General features: G+C 33.7%; 2 protein-coding genes across 2 annotated transcripts; one reads left to right on the top strand and one right to left on the bottom strand.

The window, feature by feature from the left end:
• The first annotated feature begins 1,824 nt into the window (after positions 1 to 1,824).
• Positions 1,825 to 5,534, top strand: MAP70-5 (microtubule-associated proteins 70-5). The gene is made up of 11 exons (XM_088120267.1): positions 1,825 to 2,254; positions 2,843 to 2,928; positions 3,030 to 3,095; positions 3,173 to 3,343; positions 3,448 to 3,618; positions 3,690 to 3,845; positions 3,919 to 4,065; positions 4,168 to 4,239; positions 4,325 to 4,897; positions 4,982 to 5,148; positions 5,253 to 5,534. Exons 1-11 carry the CDS (start codon positions 2,155 to 2,157, stop codon positions 5,269 to 5,271), a joined length of 1,728 nt encoding a protein of 575 aa, XP_087976393.1. The 5' UTR covers positions 1,825 to 2,154; the 3' UTR covers positions 5,272 to 5,534.
• Positions 5,535 to 8,019: 2,485 nt separating this feature from the next.
• On the bottom strand, positions 8,020 to 9,356 carry LOC111005290 (uncharacterized). The gene is made up of 3 exons (XM_022276741.2): positions 9,164 to 9,356; positions 9,008 to 9,089; positions 8,020 to 8,808 (listed from the first exon to the last, which is right to left on the bottom strand). The coding sequence occupies exons 1-3, from the start codon at positions 9,173 to 9,175 to the stop codon at positions 8,231 to 8,233; spliced, it is 672 nt and encodes a 223-aa protein (XP_022132433.1). The 5' UTR covers positions 9,176 to 9,356; the 3' UTR covers positions 8,020 to 8,230.
• Positions 9,357 to 13,553: the final 4,197 nt, after the last annotated feature.

The raw sequence follows: 13,553 nt of genomic DNA, 5'->3' as shown, positions 1-13,553 counted from the left end.
GATTAATAAATAAAAAACAATGGTTCATAAAGAAATTATAACTAATCAAATTAATTAATATTTTTTTTGTTCGTTAATTTTAATGTTGAATCGTGGAATCTTGTTTCAGATGACCTTATTGTATGGTTGATTTTACAAGATTCACAAGATTGACCTATAAATAAGTTGCAATCCTTATGGGAAAAAATTGATGATCAAATTTAAATATTTAACACAGAAAATGAACAGTAAAAGAAATTATATGGCGGTCAGGTTTTGTATAATAAATATTTTAATGGTCATATCAATATCAACTACCAATTAATTGATAACCATTGAACGTTTTTGACAAGATTATTTCCATCCCAAGCAACCTCTAATTTGGTCTTCAATTTATAATCATATGGATATTACTTATCTTTGTCGATATGAATTATTGTGTAAGCGGATAAAACCTCAAAAAAAAAGAAAAGCACTCCTGTCTTCAAATTTTTATTTTCATTTATAGAATACCTATCAAATGAATTATTATAGGAAAAAAATAATAATAATCACCCAAAACTATATCTCCTTAGAACTTTCTAGTTGGACAATCATCTCTTCAAATTTATACATTTTTCTGATAAATTTTATTTAGTATAATAATTAAACATTATTTTTATAACTTTGAAAACCTTTTAAGCTTCTTATTTTAACAATTACATCCTAAATTTTAAGTTGAGATAAATTTTGAAAATGAAAAGTAGTCACAACTAGCTAGAAAGATAAAAATTTAAAACTAAAAACTCACAAGTTATTAAGTTCCTAGTTAAATTTGATGTAATTAAAATGTTAAAAGTTAAAATTTGACCCCACCCAATTAACATGTGGGTAAAAAATAAAAATTTTCCTCCAAATTATTACTGTACTTCCAACCAAATATTTGCTTATAGAAGACACACTTTTAGATGTCTAAATTAAATGATTTTTTGGGCTAAAAATGCATCCAAAAACAGCCAAAACTTGTCTATTTTCTATTTATTATACAAACAAAATCCCTTAAAACTCCCGAAATCCCCAAAATTTTGGTCTTTAATTTGTCGGTATATTTCAGAACTCAAGAGTTAGGTTTGTGGTTTGTAAAGAGAGTGGTTGTTGTTGAACAACTCTTCCCTTTGTCGCATAACCCAATTAAACAAACCCTTTGCCAAATGTCTACTCTTTAATTTCCCTCTCTCTCTGTGGGATTCAATATTAATTATTATACTTTCAAGCAAAGAAGAGTTAATTAATGAATTACTTTGTAATCCCTGTTAAGGTTTTCTTTTTTCTTTTCAGAAAAATAATGTTTAATCTTCCAAGCCACTTTTGGTTTGTCCCTTTCATTTCCAAATCACAGCTTCCTCTGTTTTTTTCCTTAGTATCCATTTTCAAACATCACATAAATGACATTAACTTTTCTGTGTGAATTCCCTCCACTTACTGCCTAAAAAGGCTTATTTTAAGCAAATTTTAGCGCTGAAGCAACTCCAAACAAGATATGACCACCCCCATCTTATCCCTTGATTCAAATGTAAATCCACTCGGCTCAAGATCAAACACAGGAGGTGGAATCTTATTCCACAAGACTGGTTTTTGCAATCATTTTCATAGATTAGGTAATGAAATAGTGGAGATAAAATCATTCTAAGTTAAATATACAAATTCCGATTAGATTGTTGCAGTGGTTACGGATAATATTTAATGAAAAGATGCGTTTTTTCAAAGAGTTTAATAAGCATAATTAGTTTTTTGTAATCAACTAGATTAGGGGTTGGAGATTCTAAAAGGAAAAAATCATCCTATGAATTTAAACAAGAAAGGAAAGTGACCGTTACTGTGAGGAGGAGGGAAGGAGCCGGCGAAGCCGGCAAGGAAATTGCGTTTTTTTGAAAATTTTGCTTAACTGAAATGGGGAAACCCCACTTGGCCATATCTCTTCTTCCTCTATTTACGGTAAATTCCTTAAGCCATTGGACTCTTTCTTTCTTTTTTTTCCCAATAAAAAGCTCAGTCCACATTCCCCTTCAAGTTCCAGTTCCATCCCAGTTTTGTATTATTCTTTCTCTCTTGTCCCGATAAATAAATATCCAACCTTTGTTTTGTTTGTCTGTGTCTTGGAAATCGTGTGGTCTGGTTACTGTTATAAAGACAAACATGGTGAGTTACGAGGAGCATGTTGGCAGAGAAGAGGTTTCTGTTCCCCATCCTGACCCTGTTGTGTTGGAGCTCAACCGTTTGCAGAATCTACTCGCAGGTTCTTTTTCTCACATTCCCTTTCCATTTCTTATGCTTGAATGTGCTTTCTTTCTGATGCAAGACCAGATTTTTGCTGTGGGATCAGTTGTTTTGAGCGACCCCATTATTGTTTAAATCCTTCTTATTCATGGGAAGAGCTGTGGAATTCATTTGAACATGTGGGTCTCCCCTTTTATATATGTGTGTGTGTGTGTGTGTGGTTTGCTCTGTTCTTTCAGTGGAAGTGGAGGGCTTGCCAAATGCTCTTGACTTTCTCTAGTAAACTCGTCAGACTTGAGCAGATCAACCAGTGGGTTTTTGTTGTTCAATCTGAGTTTCATTTTGTCTATATGAAATCAACTGGAATGTTCTTAGAAACTGATTAGGGAAGGCATTTTAACCACAGTTCAGAACATTTCAAACCTTTATTTTTGTAGTCAGGAACTGAACTGTGGCTTTTCCTAGTTGTTTCAGATAATGTTTTGTATAGTAAAAGGAAAAATAAGAAGAAGAGATCAAATAGCTGCACTTTTATCTTATTTTATCGATTTTAAGGTCACAGTCCAGTCTTACACTTCTGATGGATGTTTTTTTAAAATATTTTCAGAGAAGAACAGGGAACTGGGAGCTGCCCACAGTGAAATCAAGGCCTTGAGAGCTACAGAAGCTCTGAAAGATAAAGCTCTTGAAGAGGTTACTGCTTGAATCATCTGTAATCACTTCATTTTACAGATAGGGAATGATTTTTCAACATGTTTTAACACCGTACTCTGTTTTTAATTTCTAATTCTCAGCTGAGAAGTGAAGTTGATAAGCTTGATGACAAGCTTAGAGCCACTGAAAATCTTCTTGAACACAAGGTTGGTGGTTTGCCTTTGGAGTTTATTTTACTTCTCCTAACTTATTTAGGCTCGTAATGCAAGTTATGAATGAGCAGAACCTTGAAATCAAGAGAATAACAACTGAGAAGAAAGATGCATTGGCTGCACAGTATGCTGCTGAAGCTACTCTCAGAAGGGTATATGCAAATCAGAAAGATGATGATTCTCTCACCCTTGCATCGGTCGTTGCTCCTCTTGAAGCCGAAATCAAAATGTGCAAGAATGAGGTGATCCATGAAACTTGTCATAAATTATATCTGTATCCCTTGTTACCAAAACGCATACATGTCTGAGTGAAAGTCAAAGTTGTCTTGGTTTTTTTCCTTTACAGGTTTTGCTATTGCAGGAGGATAAGAAAGCTTTGGAGCGTCTCACAAAGTCGAAGGAAGCAGCACTGCTCGAAGCGGAGAGGATTCTCCGAAGCGCGCTTGAAAGAGCTCTCATCGTTGAGGAAGTTCAGAACCACAACTTTGAGCTCAAGAGACAGATTGAAATTTGCCAGGCAAGATCTTTTTCACATAACTCATTTGCATTTTGGAGGAAAACTAACCATGTTATTGGATTTACAAGCAGGAAGAGAACCGGATATTGGAGAAAACCAATCGCCAAAAAGTAATTGAAGTCGAAAGACTTGGCCAAACCATTGAGGATCTAGAGGAGGCCATTCTAGCTGGAGGAGCCACAGCCAACATGGTTCGAGATTACAAGCGACAGATCGAAGAATTACATGTAAGCTCAACTGTTCTTTGACTTTCTATCAAGCGGCCAATTCATTGTTGTTGATTTTGGAACAAATTATCAGGAAGAGAAGAGGACTCTTGAGAGAGAATTGGCTAGAGCTAAAGTCTCTGCACACCGTGTCGCTACCGTGGTGGCTAATGAGTGGAAGGATGATAATGACAGAGTTATGCCTGTCAAGCAGTGGCTGGAAGAGAGAAAACTGTTGCAGGTACTGGCAAAACTTGAGTTTTTGATTTGTGTTTTCTCACAGTTCTTCACTAAAAGTTCTGCATTCTTACGGTTTAACTTCTCCATTTTCTACGAAATGTAGGCGGAGTTGCAAAGAGTGAGGGAGAAGTTAGCTGTGTCTGAGAGAACAGCCAAGGCAGAAGCACAACTCAAGGTGGCCAATATACATGATCTCACTTTTATGTTTAGTACAAAGAGGCATTCTCTCATTTTCTGCTCATGTCTTTATCGAATTGTAGGAAAAATTCAAACTGAGGTTGAAAACGTTGGAAGAAGGGTTGAAGCAGGTGTCAATTTCCCCAGTGAATAGCAATGCTTTTGGTGGATCTCCAAAAACAGAACGATCCAATAACATCTTAGGATTCTTGACAAGCAATGGAAGGAAGAGGTCGACTTCACTGTCAAGGCCTTCAGCCATCACTAAAAACTCCAGCATTCTTGTGCAACCAAATGCAAAAGATGAAAAGGCCTCTGCTCCGGAGTTAAACCGATCGAATAGCTTGAAGAAGAAATACGCTTCGGCTTGTGAAAATGTGGTGAAGAAGAGTATGTGGGCTTCTAGTAGAAGTAGAGTGGTTGATATTGGTGAAAAAGATGGTAATGAAATGAGGGAAAACAAAGAAAACACTGACGGTACAATAACACCCTCTGAAGAAGCCAAGGACCAAACCAATCAAGAACCGAGGAACTCCGAAAACGAAGATACGGTTTCGGGGTTTCTGTATGACAAAATACAGAAGGAGGTCATCAATTTGAGGAAGCTATGTGAAGTGAAAGATGGTAACTTGGTTACAAAAGATGAAGAAATCAAGGTCAATCATCCAGCCACTCTATTTCTCCCTCCTCTCTATATCTCTAGCTTTGTCTTCTCATGAATGAGATGAAATTATGAACAGATGCTTATGAAGAAGGTTGAGGCACTAACAAAGGCCATGGAAATAGAGTCCAAGAAAATGAAGAGAGAAGCAGCAGTTAAGGAAAAGGAAGCAGCAGCAGCAGCAACAGCAGCAGCAGCAGGGAAAACAGAAGAAAAGAAAAACGCCAGGATCCTATACTCCAAAAGGTTCTAACTTTTAGACAACATCATTTTAGAATTTATATTTCTATTCAACTTTTTTCTTTTCAGTTTTCATCATTTATGTACTGATTGGTTCTTTTTTGTTATAGCCGTAGGCTATCAACTTGATAACTTTGCAGAGGAAAAAGCATTGAAGAAACTGATCCAGAAGCCAACTTGATTATATCAATCAATTCTTGTTCTTGTTCTTGTTCTTGGTTCTTCTGTTCTTGTTCTTATGTAGATACAAAATTACAGTGTACCGACCCATTACAGCTGCTTAGGAATAAGTTTGTTTTAGCAATTATTTTCCCTGCTAAGTACACATTAATGTTATTTGCTTGAGCTTTTCTTTAGTAAATAATTGATGTCATCTTATATACTCAGACCAATACGCATGTAAAAAAAAGCTTGTTCTTCCAGAACAAAGGAGGGTCTGTTCTGTAGCAAATATTTCTCTATATCACCAAAATCTAGCACCCCATCCAATCTTCCGAATTGTGTCTATTTAGTCATATACTTTAAAAATTTTCTCAACAAAGAGGGTGTCCATTTAATCATTATACTTAAAAATTTTCTAGTAAAATCTTAAACTTTTAATTATGTATTTGATAAGTTTATCGTTTTTAAAGTTAAAAGACATAACCATGAACGTTTGTGAACGTATTAGAAACTTTTCACTAAAATAGACATAATCCTAAACTTATAATTCAACCAAATTTCATGGAACTAGAAACTGCGAACCTCCGGAATGGTGGGCAAGGCAGGGCACCATCGAGGGCATTGTTCATCGAACTCGAAACTATCGGAGAATCGAACAGCAATGCCTGTAGAGGAAAACTTGGCGGATTTTGCCAAAAGCAACTCAAGCTGTTGCCTGCTGACCACAATGGTGGCAGGCTTAATAGGCTCACGAATACGAGGAAATGGAGGAGGAGGCTCAGGGGCAACTTCTGGGACGACAGTGGAACTGGTGATGGCCAGTTTCAGGCCCTGATAAGCAGCTGCCAAATTCAAATTGAAGTGTTGTTCTCCCTCGCAGCAGATGCAGTTTCCCATTTGGCCAAAAATGAATGATGCTAATTACGCTCTGATTCTGTTGTTAATAACTAGTATTTTTGGTGTGGCACTGTTTAACGTGCCACCCATCACAATTCTCAATCCACATTAATTAGTAATCTAAATGCCAAATGGTGGACTTTTTCTACTAATTTTTGCTTTGATTCTGAAGATTGATTAATCAAATACTTAGAATTATTTGTTGTAGTGGCCGGTTTTTGGTCTAAAAGAAGATGTAGCTTGGCCCAAGACTGTGCCAAAAATTTCCAATTCTTCATTGGTGGAAATTGAAAATGGAAAATGGGTGCCTCTTATCTTATTCCACATAGCTTTTGTTTTCAATGGTTGTTTACTTTTGGTGGAAATTAGCTTCTTTGAAAAATTTGTGTGTGTGTGTTTTTTTATTGTGATGGGGCGATTTGTAAATGTTATATTATTGTGTACACAAAAAATATCATTATTCATAGAATAATAATTTTAGGAAGGTGTCTTTTTGTTCTAAAATGTAAATGGCGTAATAAGAAAATAAAGCTCAAACTTTTCAAACAAGTTTTTGACCTTTTTTTTTTATTTTGAGAATAATTCTTCTTTCTGGTTATCAAAAGTCCATCTATATACTTTGCAAAGAAAAAAAAAATCCATCTATATAATAAATCATTTTTACCAAAGAAATTTATACTTGCCTTTTAGGCTAAATGTACCCCGCTTGTCTCTGTTTTGGATAATTCTCAATTTGATACTTAATCTTTTAAAATTATAAATTTTTTATTTAATGTACTAAAAATTCTCATATTTTCTTTAAAACATGAATGCAACTTGACATGTGAAAATTCAACTCACCACATTAAAATTTATAAAACTAACATTTATGAGTGACATGCCATTAAGAGTAAATTTAATATTTTTTAAAAATTAAGGACCAACTTATTCAAATCCTCGTGTGAGATTAATAGTTTTCATTTTCCATCTCATAAAAAACTCTTTTCGCTCCGCTTAACCTAATCTCTCTCTAGGGGTGTTTTAGTGATAAGCTCTATAGAAACTTGACAATTCTATTTGGTCAAATCGTTAGCAACAGTACACCCCCAATCTTCCTTTCGTTACTAAACAAGTTTTTAGATAACAAACCTAAAGATTTTCTTATTGATGATAATGACAATATCGATCGTCATATTGATACAGAGCTAGAGTTTCTAACTATGATGAATGCGCTAACCATGAATATAATGTCGGTAATGGATTGATTTTACATCCCCCTTCATTAGTTTTTTTTAATCAAATAAAAAAAAGTACATACACAAGTAGGAACTCCTTCCCTTCTCTCCTTTGTGTAAAGGAAGTTTGCCTTTGACAGACAATCAATTTATGCTTCGAATAAGTGTAGATTATTTTTCATCATATTAATACTAAAAAACTTTATAGAAATTAATAATAAATTGAAAGAAACAGAAAAAGCATCTTTGGTCACACGTAAATGTGTGGGTTTAGTGGGCTTAGCTTTGTCTTGTTGAAATCTAGTTGTGACGTCCTAATCACGTTTGGTCCAACATTTACTTGACTCTTTATTACGTATTTAATTGCAATTTAACCCCTTTTTAATTAATTTAATTAAACATAAATTTAAATTAACAATAATATCTTCATGGGGAGAATCTTCAATTTAGACAACTCTTAAACGAACAAAGTCTCTTCCATTCCATTCCATGTTTCCCTTCAACTTATTTTTTTAAGAGGAAAAGGAAAAAAAAAACACAAATTTTATCATTTTCTTCGTAATTTGGGCATCAAGATGACAATCAAACATAAACTATGTCCCCATTAAACAAAACATTAATATCTCCATTGATAGAATCTTCAATTTAGACAACTCCTAAACGAACAGAGTACTCTTCCATATTTCCATTGAACTTATTTTTTAAAGAGGAAAAGAGAGAAGAAAAAAAGAACACAAATTTTTCGTAATTTGGGCATCAAGATGATAATTATGAACATGGGTCGGTAGCGAAAGTCGTGGCGTTCACTTCACAGTTCACATGACAGTGCATCCGTTTGGATTTTCTGGGTTGTAGTAATCGGCTGAAGAAGGGCCCACATAATATCCCCTCCCAGTTCCGCCGCCGTAGCTGTCGTAGATCGGCCTTCCGACGTAGCAGGGCGCCGCCACCGCCGCCGGCATCCCGTAGCCGTGGTATTGGTAACACGGCCGACCCTCGTAACATGAGCTGCAGCCAACCGCGTACGGCGGCGGCGGATACCCTTGAACCGCCTGCACCACCACCTTTGGCTTCTCCTCTGTTTTCTTCTCTTCCTTTTTTTCCTCTGTTTTCTCCTCTTTCTTCTTCTCTTCTTTCTTCTCCTCTTTTTTCTCCTCTTTCTTCTTCTCTTCCTTTTTTTCTTCTTTCTTCTTCTCTTCTTTCTTCTCCTCCTTTTTCTCCTCTTTCTTCTCTTCTTTCTTCTTCTCCTCCTTCTTGGGCTCGAGGATCTCGATGCTCTTTATGGATCCGTCGCTTTTGCTGCAAATCTTCTTCATTATCTTTTCCGGCGAACAGCACACCACTTTTATCACCACCGTCTTTTGCTTCTCGTTATAAATCTGGTCTCGAATTTCTATCATATTAAAACCCATCAAAACATTAATCATTTCAACATAACCCATCTATGAAAATTGCCACATTTAATTTTATATTTTCCATCATCATCAGGAGCAGAACAAGTTTTACAATTGCCTTTAATTGTGTAAAATTAAAAGTTTTACTCTTCCCCTGTTTATGAAGAACTAAACAGAGGAAGGATTAGAGAGACGTACGAGGAAATTTGCCCAGAATTTTCTTTACTTTCTTACAGCAACGAGAGCAATCCAGGTCGACTTTCAACGCCATTAACACCACCTGCCGGAAAAGAAAAATACAGAGTGAAGTTTTAGAACAGAGAAGAAGAATCAGAGTGATGGGGAAGGAGATACCTTTTCCTCCATGGCTGAAGCGGGAGATGCAGCTCTGATCTGAAACTGAGCTGAAAATGATCTAAGAAGATTGGTGTATTGGGACGATTAAAAAGGGAGGAAGAGAACTGGAAACAGGGCAAATGGAGATGGGTTTAGAAAAATAAAAATGGTGTGATTTGTATTTTATTTAGAACATGGCCAATAAGATGACGACACGTGGAGATTGGGCGTTGAATTCCAGGCGTTGGTTCGTTTGACGATTTGGAGGATTCGATTCTCGTCCCCTCCCTCCCCATGTGCTCGCTTTGATTAACACTCCTAATCCTGGGTTTATGGTAATTACGAAGGGGTTTAAAATTTGCCCACCGACACAGCGGCACGTGCGCCGTACGCGGTGTGGACGGTAGGAAAACAGGTCAAATTCACGGCTGCAAGTCGTGTCCGGCGGCTGGTTGGTAATTCTCGTAGGTTCGGGAAGGTTAACGGCGAAAGTTCCTTTGTATTGTACTCAAAATTTGGTGACCAAATGCACTTTGTGGGCCCACCCCTGCCCATGTCATCATGAGGATTCCACGTCATCAAAAGGATTCAATTATTCTTTGTTATTTTTTTCTTTTAGTTGTTAAATAATCAGGTGTTACAATTGTACCTCGAAACTACAAATTAAATTCCAAATTTTTGTAAATGAAAAATTAGATCGGTAGGAAACATTAAATCCTCGAACTTAAAAATGTACCTTTAAATTTTCAATGATAAAAAATAAAACTCTACAATTTAAAAAAGATTAGAGGTATGCTACTTTATTTATTTTTATTTCCCTTCTAAGTTTAGGGATCAAACTTTTTCACATATGAAAGTTTGAGTGTTCGATTTTTATCATTGAAAGTTTAATGGTACAATTATAACAACTATCATATTTTATGAGTGGTTTATGAGATTTGCCTACTATTTTTCTATTCTAAATCATGAAACCATCTAGTTTCTATAAGGTTCTAAAGGTAGAGAAATATCAATAAAATGTCAAAGTTGATGAATATTTTCGAAACTAAAAATAAAAAACTCATTAAGTATTTAAAATAACAAATAAATATTTTACACCATTTTAAATAAGTTAGAATTTAGTAATATTAATATTATGTGTCATATTAGAGATATTTTGTTAATATTTTTTATATTATGTCATTTTTTACGATACTATGGAAACGTCGATTCACCTTAACGTTGATCTTAAACTCATGGACATATAAAAATGCAGATAAAAATATCGTCGATTGAAATTAATATCTGGCTTGTTTCGTTAATTATAGTTCAAAACTCGTTTAATATTAAATATAATAATTCTTTTGCCAATTCGAATATAGTTCAAGCTAAATGTAGTTATTCGACGATAAATGACATCTACCTTTTTATTTAAGGTCGGAGATTCAAACTTTCATATTCCAAATTATTATACAGTCCGTAGAAAATTGAACATGTAGATAAAGCACTTTTAATACCATCTTTAAGAAAAAGTAGATAAAGTAGTTATGCAATTGTTGAGCTGATCATTTTTCATGACATAATGGAATATTTTAAAATAATAAACATTTTTCCGACATGATAATGATTATCCTAATATTAACTCTTTAAATACCCCTCCCTTAAAATATAATTTTGAATTTATTTTATTCGCTAAACTAACCATTTTATCTTATTTAAATATAAATTTGCATATATGTCCAAATATCTCATACAAAACTATTTCTATATTGATAGTGAGACGAGGAATTTTTCAGGAAAAAAAAAATAGTGAGACGAGAGAGATGGAATAAACCATCATCTTCAATCTGATGTCAAACGACGTCGGCTCGAACTGGCCTTTTGTATTTTTGTGGAGGCACCGCACAGTCGCCATTATGAGGTTATCCATAAGATGCTATATATTCTTTTTGTTTAATTAAAAATAGAAATACTTCAATAGTATTCTAAACTAATATTTAACATTTTCCCCATTGCACAATGATTTTACAACTTTTACTTATCTAATCCATTGTATATAACCCATCATCTGTGTTTGTGTCACGGGAAAGCCAGGAGGTAGATAAGTTAAGATCTTACCTGAAAATCACTTCAAACGGGATCGATCTTTCTTATTTAGCCGCAAATGCTGCAGCCTGCAGCGAGGTTCGACTAGAAGCACCTAACAAACTCGATTTTTGAGATGACACCAATAACTGCTTTTCAGATGGTCGGTGGGATCCACACCCTATAAATAAAGAGCGTCACTTTCGTATCAGGTATCACGTTCTATTTTAGACTCTATATCAAAGTCGAGCTTAAACTGACTTTAGTATCGAAGTGTTTGCCTCTCTTGTTCATATTTTTTCATGGTCAAAATTGTTCAAGCTATCTCAGTTGTCATACATTGACTATGTTTGACCTTAACCAACTCCGTTGCACAAACGACCACTCAAAAAAATCACATATATTTTATGATGCATATACCTAGTTGACCTAAAACTAGAGGTAGTATGAATTAAGTATGATAAAATATAATATTAATTTTTGAAAATATAAAATATTCAATCATTTAAAAGTTTATATTGTATCATTGAAAAAATAATTTTTATTTACACTTTTATTGCTTGATTATTATTATTTTTTCAAATTGTGATTCTTTTGAAAATGAGATAATTATTAATATATATAACATTAAAATGAGATATTTAAAGTACATAAACATTATCGACTAAAATTGGATGTTCAAATCACACTTCCACCCATACAAGAAAAAATTATTATAATAATGTGCATAGAAAAGACATAGGTTGATAATTGAGTATCATCATTTGAAAAATAAAATAAAAATTGATTGAAGTATCCATTAGGCAATAGAATAAGACATTATCTATTGAAAGTCAAAATTAAACAACAACGTCTCAAATCAAAATTGTGAAAATTGAAAAAAGTATAAACAATTACACAAATAACTAGATAAAAGGACAAAAATAAAATTGTGACACCAGGGAAATAATATTGTAAAAGAATCTTTAATTAATGAGTATTTATATTTAGTAATTGCCGTGGACTCATTTTTATTAAGGTATAAAGTTTAAATTTCCGCACACCATATTAAAAAAAAAAAATATATATATATATATATATATATCTTAATTTATTTAAAAGACAAGAAAGACAAGAAAAAAAGAAAAAAGAAAAAAGGGAACTAAATTTCTGGCGGGCTGGGCTTGGCAGCTGGCGTCTAAAATTCGGGCTGTAAAAGAGGGCTTCGTCATGTGCCAGGTTGCAGTTACATTAGACGGCCTTTACCCGTAATTTTCATTTATTAATTTAATATTATCGTTCTTAATTACTTACCACTGAAGAGTTAATTGCTCAATTAATTATTGATTGTACAGCAGCCGGAAGGATACGGTAGCATTATTATTTTCCGAATACCACGTTATTAATTAATGATTAGACATTATTGTTTCTTGAAGTTGTTAATTTGTCATTTTACGTAATCAGCTAATTGTTTAATAGATAATTTAAAGATGACAGCAGTCACCTTTTTCCCCATTTATTTCTACTTTTTATTATTTTAACCAAACAAATGTTCAACTCCTTTTGGTTTTTCTATTCGCTGATTTGAAGCTATTTAAAAAAAAATATAAAAATTTAGGAGACATGGTTCTTCGATTTTTTTTTATATTTAATGATTTGATAAATAATTTAAAGACGACTTTTTTTTTTCCAATCTTATATTTTCTTTCAATTACAGTTTTATAATATTTTAGATTTGTATGTTTGTTAACTTACTTTTTAATATTTTGAGCCTAATTCATCAGCTTAGTTTGTTCCATTATTTTTTAGGTCATAGGGATTTGAGTGGAAGTGTAATTTTTACTTTTTTCTGAGATTAGTGGAAGTGTAATCAGGGATGGTTAAAAAAAAGGTTGAGAAAAATATAATGTGGGCCCCGTCCCATTGATTAGTTCTAATTTTAACTCATAAATTAAGGACTTGATGGAAATATATTTAATTAGCAAAGCCTGAAAATTCGGACTCGCTTCAAAGGGGGAGGTGAATTATATTATATTTTAAATAGTACGTGTCTGGGTCGAATGAAGTTTTCCTCTGATTTTGTTGGATAAGAATGGAGAATAAAATTATCTTTTTGATTATTTTTCTCGGACAAAATATCTTTGATTAGATAGTTAAATTAAAAAAAATCCACTAAATTATATACAGTGTCCATGAACTATAATGTTTCAGAATTTTAACTCTAAGTTTTTTTCTTTTTTTTTTTAAAGATAATTATTTCCAAGCCGAAAAATCATTTTGATGTCCGCGAGGGAATTAGGTTAACAAAGAGCTTCTTTTCGCCATTCAGTGATAGAATATACTAATAGTAGATGTTATCACTCAT

The sequence above is a fragment of the Momordica charantia genome (genome assembly GCF_013281855.1).
Source record: "Momordica charantia cultivar OHB3-1 chromosome 1 unlocalized genomic scaffold, Mcharantia_2.0 BLBB01000001.1, whole genome shotgun sequence".
In the NCBI taxonomy this organism is placed as follows: domain Eukaryota; kingdom Viridiplantae; phylum Streptophyta; class Magnoliopsida; order Cucurbitales; family Cucurbitaceae; genus Momordica; species Momordica charantia.
The sequence above is the reverse complement of the archived record's forward strand: the minus strand, read 5'-3'. Positions and strand labels throughout refer to the sequence as shown.

Excerpts from the sequence above, each read along its gene's own strand:
- MAP70-5 (XM_088120267.1), top strand. The coding sequence starts at position 2,155 with ATGGTGAGTTACGAGGAGCATGTTGGCAGAGAAGAGGTTTCTGTTCCC. Across the intron at positions 3,096-3,172 it reads AAAATCTTCTTGAACACAAG|AACCTTGAAATCAAGAGAAT; the intron begins GTTGGTGGTTTG and ends ATGAATGAGCAG. Across the intron at positions 3,344-3,447 it reads TCAAAATGTGCAAGAATGAG|GTTTTGCTATTGCAGGAGGA; the intron begins GTGATCCATGAA and ends TTTCCTTTACAG.
- LOC111005290 (XM_022276741.2), bottom strand. Across the intron at positions 8,809-9,007 it reads AATTCTGGGCAAATTTCCTC|AAATTCGAGACCAGATTTAT; the intron begins GTACGTCTCTCT and ends TTAATATGATAG.